The sequence below is a fragment of the Poecilia reticulata genome, linkage group LG22 (assembly GCF_000633615.1).
Source record: "Poecilia reticulata strain Guanapo linkage group LG22, Guppy_female_1.0+MT, whole genome shotgun sequence".
Taxonomy (NCBI): Eukaryota; Metazoa; Chordata; class Actinopteri; order Cyprinodontiformes; family Poeciliidae; genus Poecilia; species Poecilia reticulata.
Window position 1 is genome coordinate 24,136,680 of NC_024352.1, and position 18,535 is coordinate 24,155,214.

The window sequence follows — 18,535 nt, forward strand, 5'->3', positions numbered from 1 at the left end:
GCTGAATAAATTTACACCTAAAAATGTTTTTATGTTTGGTAACATATAAAGAACACATAACACAAAAAGCAGCTGAAAAAATACATTAGAAAATTAAAGAATCATAACATATGAACTCAACGAAACCTGTTAGTTACGAATCTTTGGGGTATTTTGGATTCGAATGAGTTAACATGGTTCACCCTGCAGTATTCATTTCTCTCGCTAGATGGCGAGCTTGTATTTGCTTTGTTCGGTTTGCTCCATAAAGGAAGCCGGTCCTTCTGCAGCCAATCAGATTACAGGACAGGGAGACGCAGGTTTCCGGCCTAACAAACGTCAACAGAGGAGAAGCGGTTACTCTCAGAGGCAGTTGTTCGTTAGCCTCTCACGGTTCAGCTTTTATATCCCGTAAGTAGTTCTGTTGATTTAGAGTGAACTTTAGACAGAAGTGTTTAGCTTACCGAGTGCACTTTGTAAAGAAACCCTTTTGGGTCAACCGGGTGCGGCGAATGCTAACTGTGGGTTCCTAATGCTAGCCTAGCCACCCGGCTGTTCGTACTTTCTACCAACGGTTGAAATAATTATCGCAACGAACACTTTTTTCTAGTGAATATCCTTTTCTGGCACCACCGAAAGCGACTCACGTTAGAATATATCATCACTAATGAAAATATTAACCGTGTATAAATATATATTTTTAAATTAATTTTCTAAAAAATACAATGAAATTACTTCTGTTGTATTTTTTTCCCTGCTAAGTGACTTGGTCTCTGGTAAAGTGGGGAGATAAAATAAGGTCATAATGTTCTGCAGCACATGGAACATAATAATAATTTAAATAATAATAATAGTTTTTATTCCCAACTATTGCTAGGACTGTTAGGAATAAAAAAAAATGTAAACTGCCTTACAAAATCTTCTGAATTTCTACTGAGATAACTTAACACATGATAACTAATGCGTTAAAATAGGTGGAAATAAGGATGAATATGTACATTTTTTATTTTTTTTATTTGTATAATGTTTTTGTATAAAATTTAAAAAATAATAAAGTATTTAACTTTTTTGTAACTTGGTTATTTTATTCAAATTATGTATGTTTATGAGCACTGAAAAAAATAGACAAAGTTCTTGCATAGGTCTTATTTTGTTTTTTTTTAATGCCTAGGTAATGTTTGAAATAAAACTTCACATTTAAACAGTTTTTTTGTTTTGTATAAATACTGTAATTACTTAAATTTGCCCCATTTGGAAAACGTTTCAATGGGTTAATGAAACATTAGAAAGATAATTTTAACTGAAAACACTAGTAACAGTTTTTTTCTTATTAATTTGTTTGAATTTGACCTCAGTGAGTTTTGTGTTTACTACCAGGAATTGGCATTCGCAGCAACATGGCATCTGTTTACTGAGCTGCTGCTTCTTCAGACGATACTTGCACAAAGATTTGGTTTGCAACGAATGAGGCTGACACACCGTCACCATGGAAACAGAGACAGTAAGATTATGCTGCTGTGGGAAAGTTGTGCAGAAAGCAGGTATACACGATGAGGAGAGGTCAGGAGTGTTTTTATTTATTTTTAATTCTGCAGGAAATGATTCCCATCTGGCAGAATAAGCCCCACGGAGCCGCCCGCAGCGTCGTCAGGAGGATAGGCTCCACTCTTCCTCTAAAGCCTCCACAGAGGGCGTGTTTTCAGGTACGCTTCACATCTGGAGTTGCACTGGTTTTTTGTTTTTTTGCTTTTTTTGTTGTTGTTTTTTTTAGTCCACCTTGATATTTCTCCAATATTTTTTGATAACTGGATGTTCCCAGAATATGTGCGTATTGTCTTCGATTTCCCCACGTTTTCTCCAACAACATGCAGTCGACGGTTCCTTTGCAAATTAGAAATAATAAGAGGGGGTGTAAAAAATGCCTAACTTTCAATTTCCAATCAAATTCTTCCCATATTGGATCCTCTATCAGGATTGACTTTATATGCCAAATATTCTGCGTAATATCAGGTCAGAGCCTCTTTTATTAATTAAAAACTTGTTTTAGTTAATATTTTTTTACTGTAATAGAACTAAAATATTGTCCTATATTATTGGGATGTTTGTTGATTCTGTGTTCTGCTGTTCTTAACCAATAAATCCACTTCTGGATGAGTTAAAATGGCGCGTCTTGCTCCACCAGGAGCTGCCCGGTCTGCCCTCGCTCCGTCCGCTCGACGGCCCGTCGGTTCCGACCCTGGCTGACATCGCCTGGATCGTCGCAGACGAGGAGGAGACGTACGCCAGAGTCAGGTCCGAAATCCAAATCTGGTTCTGAGAAACCAGCATAAAAGTACAAAATCCTTGAAAATTAAAAGTTTTCAAGGTTTAGAAAGTGATCGATTTCTGTATAAAGTCCTTGAAAGTGCTTAATATTCAAACTACACAGTTTTGCAATAAAGTAGAATCTAATGTTTGATTAAAAGCCCAAATTAATCATTTTACCGTTGAAGCCAGATATTTTTACACACTTAATAAAAAGACATACGCATTTTGATTCCTCCATTTCTGAACTTAAATCAGACTTAACGTTTCTTATTTTAGGTCAGTTACCAAAATTATTGATATTTGCTAAATGAGAGAAAACTTAAGAACTTTTTTTATTTAATTTTGAATATTTAATAATCCTAATGGATAAAAGAGTTATTGATTTGTTCAATTGAAATACAAGTTGGATTATTTTTTATTGTTGTTAAGTTTGTGTTTTTGTTCTCAGACCAGTCAGGTGTGCAGAGTGAAACATTTTAAAATGTAAAACTTTAGTTTACCTCATTCCTGCTGTAGAAAACCATCATGCAGCAGTAATAAGTTATATATAACAGTGAAGTTAAGCTGTCGGTTTTTTTAGATTATTTTGTATTGTTCTACTCTCCGAAGTGCGGTGATGGAAAAGTTTGAAGACTTATCTTGAAAATGGTTGAAAAGTGTTTGAATTTTACTGTGTAGAAAGTAGGGCTGTTGTAAACGATTATTTTAGCAATCGAGTAATCTATAGATTTTTCTTACGATTAATCGAGTAATCGGATAAAAACAATTATGAAATAAAATATTGGTAAATCTTCCATAACACCAGTGTTACTATCGGATATCAACATCAGTCTATTTTTTCCACATTTTTTCTACCAGTTACTTTTTTGTAGACCGGGGGAGCAATACGGGATATTTACGGCTCCTCCGTTCAGAAACTCATCTACCAGCCATGTTCCGCCTCCCGTTTGTTCAGACCGGGATGATATCAGTTTATTGTGCGGTTCGTCCGTAAAGCTGCTCTTACCCTGTAAGCATCAACCCTCAGCCGCCCGCCGTGTTCAGTCTCTCCGCTCACCTGTAGAAATCCTCCTCAGCTTCTTCCCGCCGTTCAACCAGCAGCTCCGGAGCAGAAAGGCTGCCGAACTCCCGGCATCGCGCCGGTCATTTTAAGGATGTTTATTGGTCCCACAAAAACGATGAAACCCGGAATTATCACCAATCAGTAAAATCCCCGCGGGCCGAACTTGAAGATTGGACGTTATGCCGCTAACACGTAGCTTCCGTCAACAACTCAGAGGCGGAAGTCAGAGCTCCGCGCAACGCARATAATGTTCCGGCTGAAACACGGTGCGCTAAATGATAAAACATAAATTAACGAAGCTTCGAGGCAGGTCAATTTTCCTCGAAGAATTTTAATAATCGAGGTACTCGAATCACTCGAGGAATCGTTTCAGCCCTAGTAGAAAGTTTATAAACCCTGATATTGTGACAGTAAAGTTATATTTAATCACACTCTACCTGAAACTTTTTGCCAACCAAATGTTAATTTTTTGAAGGAGTGTACATGGGATGTAAAACACATTAAGACAAACGTGCCTTCAGCTGCTTTTTAAAAGTAACCACCGTTCTCTGCAGAAGCGACTCGCGGCCCCTCAAACACGAGTGGCGGCCCACGCCGCTCCTCGTTCTGCACAGGAACTCGTCCGTGCCGAACTTCCGGCGGGAGGGGAAGCGGATGGAGGGTCTGAGGAAGCCGGGCGTGACGGCGCTGAACCGAACCACGGCGCTGCAGGAGGAGCTGAGCCGCCTCAGAGCGCAGATTGCCAAGATCGTCGCCAGCGACTCGGGTCAGTAACTCCAGAACAGAGTTATTATAGTTAAATAAAACCAGCAAAATAACAAAAACTGAAACTGAGATAACATTTTTGTGAAATTTAATGAATAAAAACTGTAATTAATGTGGGAAAAACTAACTGGAACCATACTGTGTGTTTAGAAAACCAACTAAAAGCTGGGAGAAAACACCAGTTAGTTCTTTATTCAGCAATAACTGAATATTTATTTGTTGTAAATGTTATTTTCTGTTGAGTATTTATTAACCAATCAATATAAACATAATCGCAATACAACACTTTGTCCTTTTTGAATTCTGCAAGTGTTAAAAAAATAAACTACTAGAAACTCGTCTAAAACTAAACAATGTTTAACTAATAACTAATAAAAAAAAGTTAAAATTTAAATAACTAATAAAAACTGAGCAATGTTTAAATAATTGATAACTAAACAATAACAAAACTAAATATTTAATTAATAATAGCTAATAATAATGTTTAACTAATAAAAACTAGCAAACAGTCTTAAAAACTAATTAAAGCTAACTGTATAATAGGAAAAGGTCACAACAAAATAAAACTAATAAACTATTACATCCAGGTGCTGGTCACTGTGGATCAAACTAAAGTCACATTTTTTGTATCAGTGGACGAACCTGCTGGTGATTCTTCTCGTTCGCTGTTCTTGCTGCCTGCAGCTGAGCCTCATGTGACTCTGTGCTGCCGCCCTGATTCCCTCTAAGCCGTTTGGTGGTGCAGTGACTCGGCGCCGGTTTGTAGGTCAGCGATGGAAGATTATCCCCACCGTTCTGTGGCAGCTGCACATCACATGACGGATCATTTAAAACGTTTTCTGGTTGATTTCTATAAAAGGTTCCTGGAAGAATTTGACTTAGTTTTCAGTTCCAGAAAAAAAAGTTTTAGGAAAAATGTTTGTCCTTCCGTATCGTGTTCTCAGTTTTGTCCTAAAATGTTCCATATCTCCATTCATTGTCGGCTTGTTTACTTGCTTTCTTCCAGCTTCGGTCTCTTTCTTTAAAGCCTGAGCTCTTTAAAATTCCTCTAATTGCACTGAATAACTGCTGGGATCTGATATTGAGGAGCATATTTGTCATGATGTAGTTGGATTTACTCTGCGCTGCAGGCAGAGCTTCTGTCTGATGTTATGGCTGGGCTTTTATCATTTATCAGCAAAACCTTCATATCAGGATAAGATTTTGATTTTGTTTACTCAATAAATTTCAGTTAATTACTTTAAATAAATAAAAAATAAGCAAATAATATCAAATTTTATTTTTATTTATGGTATCTGGTACAAAAAACTAGATTAGAATGGGATCGAATCAAAAAAAAGTTTGAAGTTGGATCTGAAATCTTCAGTTTGTTCCATGAGAGCATCAATAAATTAAAAAAATGTCTTTAAAAATTTGATTAAGTGCAGTTTTAAGTACGCTGCAAAAACACAAAATCTTACCAAGTATTTTTGTCTAATTCCTAGTACAAATATTAGTTTACTTAAAGTAAGACGAAATAAATTAAAAAGCAACTTTTCAGCCACATCTTTGATTGCTTAATTATACAACCTGCTATTAACTTAATTAAAAATTGTGATTGAGTTCCACCATGAGTAAAAATATGTCATTTTTACCTTAAAAATTTAATGTTTGTCCATAAATTACCTTTAGCTTAATTTTCCCAGGTTTAAATGTGACCTTTTATGCTTCCTAGAACAGCTTAGGATCAATTTATGGTCGATTCAAAACATGTTTTACATTTTTAGCACAAAATTATGATTGGATAATGAGATTCTACTCTGCCCAGTTCTAGATGTTTCCAGGTGTTTTTTTAGGGCCTCTGTCACTTTAAATCCAAATAATCTGACCAAACATGCTGAAGCTCTGCTTTGGTTGCTAGGTAACGGGCGGAATTCCGCTGGTGTTGCTAGGTAACGGTGCAGCGCCTGCTGATTGGTTACATTCCAGAGGTTTTTCAACCCATTCTACAAAACATTTAAACTTATTGTCCGAAATTGATACTTGTGTTGTTTTTAGTAGAGACATAAAAAAACCTGAAAAATGTGGATTTTTCCCCTTTTTGATCCTTTTAAAGTTCCTCTAATCCGTGATAAGTGACCGACCGGAGCGATCTGATCTTCTCCCTCCAGACTCCAACCCGCTGACCCCTGAACTTCTCTCCCCCGACGACACCAGCATGGCGTTCTCCATGGCGCCGTTCGAGGCCGCCTCCTTCCAGCCGGCGGCCGCCACTCCCGCTTCCTTCGTCATCAGCGACGTCACCGAGGAGGACGAAGAGGAGGACGACGACGAAGAGCCGGTGGAGGAAGACGAGAAGGACGTGGTCTCCGTCGTGTCGGAGCTGCTGCCCGACCCGCTGCCGCCGGTTTCCATGACGGCGTCGGCGACCTTCGACCTGGACCGGCCCAGCATGGAGTTCAGGGAGGCGGAGGAAGACACGGTGTCGCTGTCCAAGTCGACGAGCTTCGCCGACGTCATGGACATCCTGAAGGACATGAACAAGATGAAGATGAGCAAAGACAGGTGAGGAGCGCGCAGAGCTCACCTGCAGCTTCCTGCAGAATAGAACCAGATCCGATACAGGCGAAATAACACCAGAATAAAACTGTAATATTACAAAATAATGAGCAGGAAGTTGTCGCTTTATCAGATCTCCAACATGAACATTTACTGAATTCATTATGAAACCTTTTCTTCTCATTAAAACACATTTTTTCTCATAATTTTAAGACGTTCTCCTGGTAAAAGTGTCTTTTTTCTGATATTTCGACTGTTTTCTCATAATTAAACCCAAATTCTGTTTGCAGGGCTCTAATGCTCCGTCGTACAGCAAACGGAAGGAGAGACTAAAATATTAGTTTCAGAAAATATTTTCTGTCATTTCTAATTTCTTTCTTTAAAAAAAAAAGAGAAAAAAAATTTATTAAAATCAAACCTGGATGGAAAAACATTGATTAAAATTTAATCTGGTACAAGAAAAATCAATCTGATTTTTATGATAAACTGATCTAAAATCGGATTAGGTATCAAAGATAAAATTGATTGAAACCATAATTGGGATGAAAAGAATTTAATCAAATCTGATACAAAAAATTTTTTATTCTATCAATTTTTTTTGTACAAGATCAGATTTAAATCTGGAATGAAAGGAAATTGATTGCAGTTGTATCTAGTATGAAAATTTTTTTTATCAGATCTGGTACAAAAAATAAAAATCGATCCAAATCGTATCTTGTACGGGGAAAAAATGTGATCAAAATTGGAAGGTGTATGAAAAAAAACTTACAATAAGATCTGGTACAGAGGTGGATTGAAATGAGTCTGGCATGAATAAGATCTGTTTCATGTTTCTGCGCCGCTGACGATGCTCTGACGATGCGTTTACGATGCGTTGACAATGCTCTGATGATGCGTTTACGATGCTCTGACGATGCGTTGATGATGCGCTGACGATGCGTTGACGATGCTCTGATGATGCGTTGACGATGCGCTGTCTCACAGGTACAGCCGCGGTTGCACGTCGCTCAGGGAGGAAGACTCCGCCACGCTGATTTCTGAAGCCCTGAGGAAAAAGTTTGTCCTGAAGGAAGAGGATTCTGCTGCTGCTGTGAAACGGAAGTAGCCGCTTCCTGCTGCGCCACGTAAGTCAGCAGAGAGCTGAATTTTTTAGGCTTTTCAATTTTTATTGTTAACTTTAGGCTTTAGTTTGTTCCACGGATCAGCAGCCGTTCTGATCCCAGAACAACAGACGGAGAAGAGATTAGAATCGAGGTTCTTTTCTGGCTTTGTCTAAACTTGTTTTACAAACTTTTATTATTGTTTATTGGATCTAAATGAGGCAACTTGGCTGCTGATTTCCACCAGAAAAGATGCAATTTTTTTATTTTTCTTTGCCTTTTGCATCGTTGGGAAAAACATCTCTTGTGTCAAAGTGAAGAAAATAATTCTTTGTTTCCAGAAACATTTTCATCTCTTTAAATTAGAATACGATTGAAACGTAGATTTATTTCGGCTCTAAAAAGTGGAACATGTATAGATTGATGAAGTTTGGTGACTATAGCTTGAAATATTACATCATCTGTTGTTGTTTTTACGCAGTAATTAATCAAAGTAACTGTAATACTTCATCCTCTCACGGATATGTATAAGTTGGATTTTTTTTTTTCCTTCCACTCAACTTTCCTCTGGCATGTTAATACAGCACCTGTTTTCTTTAGCATTTAGCTTTAGTAGCTTGTTTAATGGATTTCTGATAAGAGACTAAAAGATTAAAATCTTTTATTGCTCTGATGTAATAAACAAACAGGAATAAATCTTAAAATATACAACTTTGAAGGATGAATCAAATATTTTTTTATTTATTTGGCAGGAGCAGTAGACGTTAGCAGACACGTTAGCGTGTCTAAATGCACTAGAATTAGCCAAAGGGCTGTTTTTTTCATCTGCTCTGCTAAAAACAAACAATAGTTAAACAAAATAACATTAAAATGACCAAACTACACACATTTTCTGAACAGTAAATACAAAATAAAGGAAAGTACAACACAATTATTAATATAAAATATAAGAAATAATTCAAACTAAACCGTTTCACTTTTTAAAACTGATAAATGTGCGATTGTATTCTAATTTATGGAGCTGAATTTGTTGTTTTGACTGTTAGAAAACCAAACAAAACCTGACCTGAGTGTTTTTATTAGTGGTGAAGTTAGTAGTTTATGCTTTAACTCAACGGTAAACAAGCTTATCTACCTAATAAAATGTGTGTTTACATCATTCTGAGCCCTTTTTGAACAAAATTAGTTCAGTTTATTCCCATGTTGGTTGAGATTCTCCTGAATCTGTCCGAGATTTACTCATTTCTCTGTCTTTATTGGTCATTTGGATGTTTTAAAGAAGGGAACTCTGTTTTTTTTCTTCTTCTTCTTGGCACTACAGCGCTCATTTTTTGTTTTTAATCCTAAATGAGGTGAAATGTGTCGTAAACGTCCCGCAGCATGCTTGGCTAAAGGAAACCCTGCTGGGTTTGTTTGGAGCTTTTCTGCCATAGAATGAGTGTGTAACTCTTGTACCTCATCAAAATGTGTTTATTCTGTTTTTGTTGTTTTTAATTGTTTTGTTTTTTCATGCAAGTAACTGTAAATAAAGGTTGTGTGACTGTTTTTAAAATTATTGCGTCTTTCTCTGATTACTGTGTAGTAACGGAGTGTAACCACATGGGGGCACTGCAACCAAAAGAAAAAATGTTGAATATTCAAAATTAAAGTGTTTTTATTTTTTAATATTGGGTTTGAAAATAGACAAAAAATGATGTAAAGACATAAAAACACCCTGATTAAATATTTACTGTTTTGATCAGTATCTGATCAAAAGTTTTTTTTATTGTTATTTTTCAATTTTCCTTGAGTAAAAAATATCTTGAAGTTGTGCTATTCTTACTTGAGAAAAAAAAAAAAATTGGGTTACTCAACTCTAATCCAAAACTCAAATAATTGCATTTTTAAAACATATCCTGGAGTAAAAAAGATTCCTGAAATTAATTTAAAACATTTTTACTTAATAAATAAAGAATATATTAAATTGAATTTGTTTACTGTCTTGTTTTTAAGTTTCATACAGACAGTTTTTAATAAACTGACCTGAGCTGAATTGAACTAACATCAGAGTACCCAAAATTTTACTCAAGTAAAAGTAGCACAACTTCAAGAAATTAAATCAAATAAGAATAAAAAGTATTTTGTAAAAAGTTTATTCAAGTACTGAGTAACTGATCAGATTAGTGATCATTTAATATTTAAAATTACGTCATCAGACGGACCAACATGTAAAGTTAAGCAGATAGTTTGGTATTTTAAGAGCATATATGTTTTTGGTTAAAACGTTTGTTTTTCATTCAGTGGGTAGAAAATCCAGAAATTTTACTCGAGTAAGAGAAGAAATACTTCATAATAAAATTACTCAAAGTAAAAGTAAAAAGTGCAGCATAGTAAAAATACCCAACAATAACATTAAAGAACATTAACTTTAGAACCAAGATATTGTTAGTAAAAAGCTTAAAGATGTCTCTTCCCGCTGGTTTTCCTGTGTAATTTGATTTCTCTTTGTCTAAATTTCCAGGATCAGCGCTGGCCCACATTATTTTCCATTTCCTGTTCTTTCCCCGGATGATCCAGCTCCTCTGTGGTTCTCAGCCTACTTTCTGAGTCCTTGTCCTACTTTGTCCCTCGTCACCTCCGCCGTGGAGGTGAAGAAGAATAGATCCATCTGCCAATTTTAGATGCAGCCATATTTCTTTGGAGGGCTCCGTTAATGGGACTTTGTGTCAAAATGAGGCTCTGGTGAACGGATAAGTTCACATTGATGGCGAACTAAAGAAAACAGATTAATACATTATTAAAGCGAACTGTAACTAAATCTGCAGAGTTCCTTGTGACTTTACTCAAAATAAAGTTTAGGAAGGAAATCGTTGATGCAAAGCAGTATGGTTGCTACGTAAGTCGCTAAGTTGAAAAATAAAAGACGAAAAGAATGAAATGTGTCATACCGAGATGTTCACATGCAGCTCGGCTGAATGAAGGGCTGTTTATGTAAAACTTAAGGAGTTTTTTGAGAGTTTATATTTCTAAACATAATCGCAAAACGTGAATTTTTCATCCGACATCGGACTCCGGTCGACCATTTCCCTTTTCCGTTCTGGAACGGCTCCGCCATCTTTAATCCCTCATCGCTGACTCCACTTAAAGATGACGAGCGGCGCCCTCTGCTGGGTGACGGCCAAACTACACCACTATTGGCTACTAACCACACATAAGGAGCAGTTAGAAAGAAGGGGTAATGTACAACGGTGTATATTAGGAAAAACTGCATTAAAATTCCTAAATTAAACAAGGAAATTTCTGTTTGAAAAGTCAAAAGTTTGTGAGACAAAAAAGAGAAATTTTAAGATTGATCTCAGAAATTATCTAGAAAAAAAATCGAAAATGTTTGAGTTTGAAAACGTAAAAATTTGGAAATCATTTTCAGAAAGTAGAAAAAAATATATTTTTGAGTTTTAAAATTTGCAAGAAAAAAATTAATTTTTTTAAAGCTTGAACAGTCAAAATTTTCAATTTATAAAACTCAGAAAATTTCCAAAAGTGAAAAAAAAGAACATTTTGGGATTTTCTTTCTGTACATTTTTTACATACATTTTTTGTCTATAAAATTATAAAACATTAATTTCTATAGAAAAGAATCAAAGTTGTTTTTTTTTGTTTTTTTATAGAAACTTTCTGAGATTAATCAGTTTTTTTGGGATGGATATTTACTCTTTTTATATATCTACAATGGCCAGCCGCCCATTGAAGACCCTTTACTCCTCCAAAGTTACCATGGTTACGTTAGTGTATTTTCTGCTAGCGCTAGCATCATTGTGTTAGCTGCTCAAATGGCTTCTTTGTTCAGCCTGAGGGCCATCTTCTTCAGCGTATCGTAGCAACAACAAGTTGAAAACACAGTGGATGAAAAAGGTCCGGGGGGAAAAACAAGAGCCTCTCGGCCGCCCACTCTTCCCCGAGTGTTACCCACGCGGCCCGCGGACCACCCCCGCGTCATCAAGACACAAAACTCCTCTGACTCACAATGGCGACAGCTCCACAAGGACTCGGATCAATCCAAATCACTCCGCTGCTTCTATTTTTGGTCATCTGCGTCTCATTAAGTGGGGTTGCCATTTAAAGATGAGTGCTGAGTAAATCGTGTCCATGAGTAAATTTTCTCTGATGCTAATTAGCAGGGCTAATTGGAGTGCGGCTGTCAGCTTCTAATGGGTGACAACTTGTATTTAGAGCTGATTGTGAAATTCAAAAGATGCGGCATCTGTGTTTTAATTGCTAAAGATCTCTGGTTTAAAATAGTAAATTTTTATAGTGCCTCCTATAGTAGGAAGAAAAATTAAAATGTACCCTTGTACTTTAAAAAACAACCTAAGAAGCAATTCACATTTATTTTTTTAGTTGTGACGTATCCAACAAATTTGTGAGTGATCCTGAATCTCACATTTTTCATGACAAAAAAAACTCAGATATTATTTGCTACTACAATAGCTGAAAATTTTAATTTATCACAAGAAAAGTCGCTAAATTTGTCACTGGACGATTAAAAAAAGTCATTAAATGTAGCAACAAAGTTCACAACCTCATTGGCCACGCCCCTCACGGTCTCGTGGCTCCGCCCACTCTTGGCACAAAATAAAATTCAACATCTTTTAGGGGGCGTGGCTATCCTTTCACAGGGTAATTTGTTACACTTTCAGTGGAAAAATAGCTGTATAATTAAAAAAATTAATTAAAATCTGAATTTTACATCTGTATTGATTTGATTCTATATCAGGTTTGTTTGACTCAACTTGGCACTTCTAAAGGTCCAACTTAATCTCAGTCATGCTGCATTTTGAGTGCCTGTAAAATCAAGTTTTAAGTCTTGCTGCCTATTGTATTTAGTTTGACTAGGCCAGTCCAACATGTTTTGATCTGAACCATCCCATAGAGAGGTCTGCAAACTTTGTAACCAAAACATTTTCACCTCAGTCCATCTAAATAAAAAGACTGTATATTTTTTGACAAATATCTACTGATATAAAGTAAAACACATAATTTTATTTCTATTTTTTTAGGTTTCAAACCAAAAAGAGGCAACATTTATGATGATTTGTGTATAAAATTCACCTAAAGGCGATCTATTTATACCTAATGTCTGGAAGTCAAACTTCTTGTCTGGGCACACAATGTTAGCCTATAAAGTTGATTCTGATTTGGATAAAACACATAATTTCCAACATAATGACAAAACCAACCTAAAATATTACTGGTCGTTCTGGAGTCATTCTTTGGTGAAATTATTCTATCAAAATAATCTGAAAAATTTCCAAAAACCTGCATTTGTCATCAGGACACCAGTTGGTTGTTTATTACTTGGTTTCTATGTTTATTCCCTTTATACATTCTAACAGAAACAGCTTAAAGTTGGTTTCTGCTCTATTAAAACCCAAATTAAAGTAATATTATGTGTCTTTGAAGCTAAACTCTTCAGATTCTTTGAACGACATGTTGCAGTTCCTCAAACTGTTGTTTGGGCGCTGGATGCCATGTGATCAGGACATCTAATAAATGCCCATTTAAGAAAACCCAATAAATTAGATTTTCGTAATTTCTGAAGATGCGGGTAAACAGGAGTGTCCTGAAAAGGTCGAATGAAAATTAACTAAATTCAATAAAAAGCTTCAGGAGTTTTTCTGTAATAAACTTCAACTATTTTAACAAATTTACCCAAATATGATATTAGAACAAGCAGTGGCGCCGTGCTGAATGTTTCTGTCTATTCGATACAAAAAACTGCAGTCCTGGCCAAACGTTTCAGCAGAGACACAAATATTTTGGTTAGCTTCAGTTTTAGTTCTGAAAACCCATTGAATGGAGAGTGGGGAGAAGCCATTGTACTATGGAGCTAAATTGGGGCCATAAAGTGTGCTCAAAAGAAAACAAAGTGACATTTAAAAAAATATTTAAAAAAAACACAAAAAAAAAACTGAAAATAAAGATTTAAAATTGACTAAAATTGTTTTGGAACAATAAAATCTTGATATTAAAACGTTTTTCAATTTCAAACTTTGTGATCAGTTGGTACAATAGAGCTTGTTCAAAAGAAAATAAAAGAAACTGAAAAGATTTGAAATAGAAAAAGAACGGAAAATAAATATTTGAGCAGATTAACATCTAAAATAAAAAAAATCTTTTGAAACTGAAAAAAACGTAAAATTACTATTAGGTTTCAAGGTTTTATTATTGGATTGTAGGATTTTTAAAAATAAGTTTAAATTGTTTTCTTTTTAACTAACTTTATGGCAATAATTTAGCTCTATAGTACCACCTACACTGTTGTGTAGCACAAGATCTGAACTATTGACTAAAACTCACGGTCGGAACTTGAACGCATTAATTTTTATGAGTTACATAGATTTTAACGTGTTAAAATTTTACGGCAGAGTTGCTTTTTAAAGATATATCTATGAAAGTCACAACCTGGAACCTTTATACTCACGTTTCTGGTACGCCCGTAAATCTGACGCACAAGCCGCATCTGCCATCCATCGCAGTTTCAAAACACGATCTGATGGGACGCTGGAAACCGCCATTGTTGTGTTGAAGGAGTGCTAACAGGAGTTAGCCTATCAGCGAAGCTCTTAAAGCCTAAAATAGCATCTCAATGCTAACCATAGCAGCTGCGACAGGGTAAAATGGAGTAAATTTCTGTAGAAAACTCTCAAAAATATTAAGATTAATCTCAGAAAGTTTCTAGAAAAAAGTTGTAACTTGGGAGTTTCAAAGTAGAAAAGTAAAAACCGTTTTGAAATTTTCTGAGTTTCAAAAGTCAAATATTTTAAATTTTTCAAGCTCAGAAATTTCCAAGTAATTGATAGAAAATTTTTGAGAGTCTCAATATATATATTTTTTTTTTGCAGAAAAAGAATGCCATAACTAAAAAAACAAATTATGAATATGTTATTAAAATAAAACAATATGGAGGATCCACATTGTTTGAACAGTTTGTTTTAAAGACATCTCTTTTTAAGGATCATCTATAAACATCCAGCCAGAATAAATAAACAGTAATAAATGTGTGACTCAAAGGCAGAACACATTTAAAGATACTCTATGACTTCCTTTACTCTCAGAAGAAGCTACAGTAATAAACTCCAGACGGGCAGCTGAAGGAATCCGTCTCTAATACATCAGATTGTGCAGGTTATTTGTTCCCGAAACATTAATAAAATATTTCACTCCAGGGGAATTCTGTGAATGGACATATTGCATGTTTCATAAAGGTTGCAGTCATTTTCTTCTCTTTTTATTGAGCAATCCACATCATTTTATATTTATGGGGGTAATATTGTAACGTGACTTGTTTATTTTTAACACTTCTTGTTTTGGCCTAACTCAAGCATGCATAGGGAGAACACAAAGCAGTGGATGCTCTACAGAAAACAGTTTGTAATTTAGCACAACTCCAATACTTCCAAATTTTACTCTGTTAAGCTCATTATGACAGGAAGGTTTTATTCTGGGAACAGTCAACGTAGATATTTTTCTCCTTGAATTTCACTCAATGAGTGGTGGGCACTGCTAGCTAAAGAGCGCTAACCCTTAATCATAAACATTACCTCCACTATGCTAAAGTGCTATGCTAATTTGATATTTAAGAAAAGCTAAAGCGCCTAACTTGCCCCAATTAGGGAAACCTAAGCAGGGTAGATGTTTTCAAAGTTATCAAACGTGCTAGCTACTAGCTACTGCTAGTAGCGCTACTAGCAGTAGCGCTACTGACTAGCAGAAGTGTGCACAGCACTGTTTAAAACTGACTGATTCTTTAAGATTAACTGCATTAATCTTAAAGACAATGTTCATCTTAAAACTAAGCAGCTGGACACCATCAAAGAGTTAATAAAAAACTCAACATCTAAAAACAAATATTAAAAATTAGCAGCAACATGTTGGCATCAAACTAGGGAAGCTAACAGAATGCTCAACATCCCAGTCGGATGAAATTAATGCCTGTAAAATACATTGAAGTTTATTTTTTTGTGACAAAACATGAGTGAATGTATGAATGTTTAAATCCCTAGAGGCTGTTGCTCTTTCCCTCAAAAACCCAATAAAACACATTAAAGTTTGTAACTGTGATAGGAGAAAATATGAAAACGTTTACACACTTCCAGCAACATAATCTAAAATCATAATTTCTTCCTCAGGCTGTTTTATAAAATATGCTTCTGAATATTTTTTTTAAAAACAACCAAAACCATGCTGTGACCTTTCTGAGATACATTTTATTTTAGTTTTTATTACTAAATGTAGCATTATGCTCATTAACAGAGCCTTTTTTGTTATTAGTGTGTCATCAATGAATAATTAATAAGGGAACAGATGGGCTTTAGGTTGAGAGAGCTTCTTGATATACAGAAAATGGTTTATAATTTTGGCTTAACACAGAAAAACATAAGTAAGTTTTTTTAGAAGTCAAAGTTGATAATTTCTTAGCTTTTGTTGTCCTTTAATCCTGACTGGAACTCCGATAATCTTCAAAAATGAGCATCTGGACGCCAGCAAAGAGATAATAAATGAAACCCAGCACCTAACAGCAAATATTAAAAATTAGCAGCAACACGTTAGCATCAAACGAGAGAAGCTGACAGAATGTTCAACATCCCAGTCAGATGAAATTAACACCTCAGAGCTGTGAGAGGTGCAGAGGATTCATGAATCAGCGCAGAGAGACGAGGCAGAGTTCAACAACCTGACGTTAAAATCTCTGCCTTTCACAGGACAAGAAGGTATGAATATTTATGACCTCATGCTTCCACTGTGCAGTCTAGCTTAAACCAGTGGTGTCCAAAGTGCGGTGTGGGGGCTATCGGAGGTTCTTGGAAAGATCATCTGTGGCCGCAATTCAAGAAAAGACTAGATTTATTTAACCAGATACGCTTAGAACAAATTAAAATGAAAAATAATCCTAAAAACAAAACAAACAAAAACGTGTGGTTTTAATTTTGTTAGTGTTGTTAGTTTAGGTTTTCTGAGTGGCACAACCACCCAGGAGAAGAAGCTGTGAGAGTTTGGGTGCCTGTCATGATTTATGTAATATTACAGAATAAGGTACAATTTGGAACTAAGTTAAAGGACAATTTAGCAATTAAAAAAACCAATAATACATTTATTTAAAGGGTACGACAGAATACTAGAGCCACACTAAGGAAACAAAATACAAGAATAAAGTTGTACTGGAAAAAAGTTATAAAATTAAGACAATAAAGTCATAATAACATGAGAAAAAAGTCAAAATACGACTGTTAAAATATTGCAACTTTAGCTTTACTCTAACTTTATTGTCAGATTACTTTATTCATGTACTATATATGACTTTATTATCATATTAAGACTTTATTTTCTTGTTATTTCGACTTAATTCTCTATGTTACTATAACTTTGTTCTAGTAATTTTATAACTTTATTCTCTTTATTTTTTATTTTTTATTAGCATGCCTGTTGTAAAGGGAGATTAAAATGCTAATTTTTCCATTTTTGTGGCTAATGGTGTGGATTGTGAAGTCAAATTCCATGGGCACTGCACCGTTACCTAGCAACCCCAGCAGAGTTCTACCTGTTACCTAGCAACCACAGCTGCGCTCCAGCACATTTGGTCAGTCATTTTGACAGCTCTATGCACTGTAAAATGGCTGCTGGAAAAGACAAGTGTTTTGTTTGTTATTATCCAGAAGCTTTTATCTTATTTTTGGTTCTGGATCATTCATTCATAACAACATGGCTGCTGATAACATGTTTCCCCTTAAAACTCCCCACTTACAGACCAGGGAACAACATTCGCCGCTCATGTCCCCTGGCATCGACTCGCCAGGATACCCCTCGGTGTTTTTAGCTCACCTCTGACAGGGCGATGGTTTATTTTGGGAAAACATCAGGGATTTCTGATTATTATCAAAACGTTTCACCAGGAAAATGCTTCACAGGGTGATAATCGCTTTAACCATCTGTGCGTGTCATTTAACAAGGCTTATTCCTCAGGAGTGAACCGTTTCTCTGACACTTCAGCTCAGATGAGGCTAGACACACACACACATTTTCCATTGACTTCCATTAATTTCTACTGCCTACACCTTAACCATATCCTAACCCTGATCCGACCCAAATGTCCAAAATGGGGCCGATTGTCTGACTGTGGGAGTGAAACTTATCACACAGCAGAGTTTATCGATCATTATTTATATCCTCTATCTATTATACACTAAAGCTATATTAAAGACACACAGGATTCTGCTGAAAAAATTAAATAAATTTCTCTACTCAGGACTGTATTTTATTCACAATCGACATCGACAGCTTGTACACTAATATTGATACACGAAGGAGTTAATTGTATTTAAAAATGTTTTTGAAATATCCCCATTCGAGGAGGCCAGACGAAGAACTCCTACAATTATTGGAGATAAATCTAAAAAGAAGTGACTTTATGTTTGACAGCCAATTCTTCCTCCAGATTAAGGGCCCAGCCATGGTAATAAATTTGCACCTGCGTATGCAAATATATTCATGGCGGATTGGGAGACCGGGGCCCACATGCAGAAAAAAGCCCCTATATTATCATAGGTTTTTGGATGACGTGTGGGGGTCTGGACAAGGCCTGGGATTTGTCTCAGACTGTCTCAGGGGTCTCCTTACACAACCTTCACCTTGGGTCTTGTCTGGTGTGTAGATCTGAGCCTGTCTGGTGTTTAGGTTCTGTTCCTGTGCAGCCAGGATGGGAACCTCTGGCTGACCTTGAGTCCAGCTTTCTCCAGCCATTGGTAGG

At 35.9% G+C, this 18,535-nt stretch overlaps 1 protein-coding gene across 1 annotated transcript; it reads left to right on the forward strand.

Annotated features, from left to right (window-relative positions):
- Positions 1-272: 272 nt before the first annotated feature.
- Positions 273-10,549, forward strand: mtfr1l (mitochondrial fission regulator 1-like). The gene is made up of 8 exons (XM_008399896.2): positions 273-390; positions 1,357-1,480; positions 1,575-1,682; positions 2,162-2,271; positions 3,904-4,115; positions 6,265-6,658; positions 7,637-7,776; positions 10,253-10,549. Exons 2-7 carry the CDS (start codon positions 1,466-1,468, stop codon positions 7,755-7,757), a joined length of 960 nt encoding a protein of 319 aa, XP_008398118.1. The 5' UTR covers positions 273-390; positions 1,357-1,465; the 3' UTR covers positions 7,758-7,776; positions 10,253-10,549.
- The last annotated feature ends 7,986 nt before the right edge of the window (positions 10,550-18,535 follow it).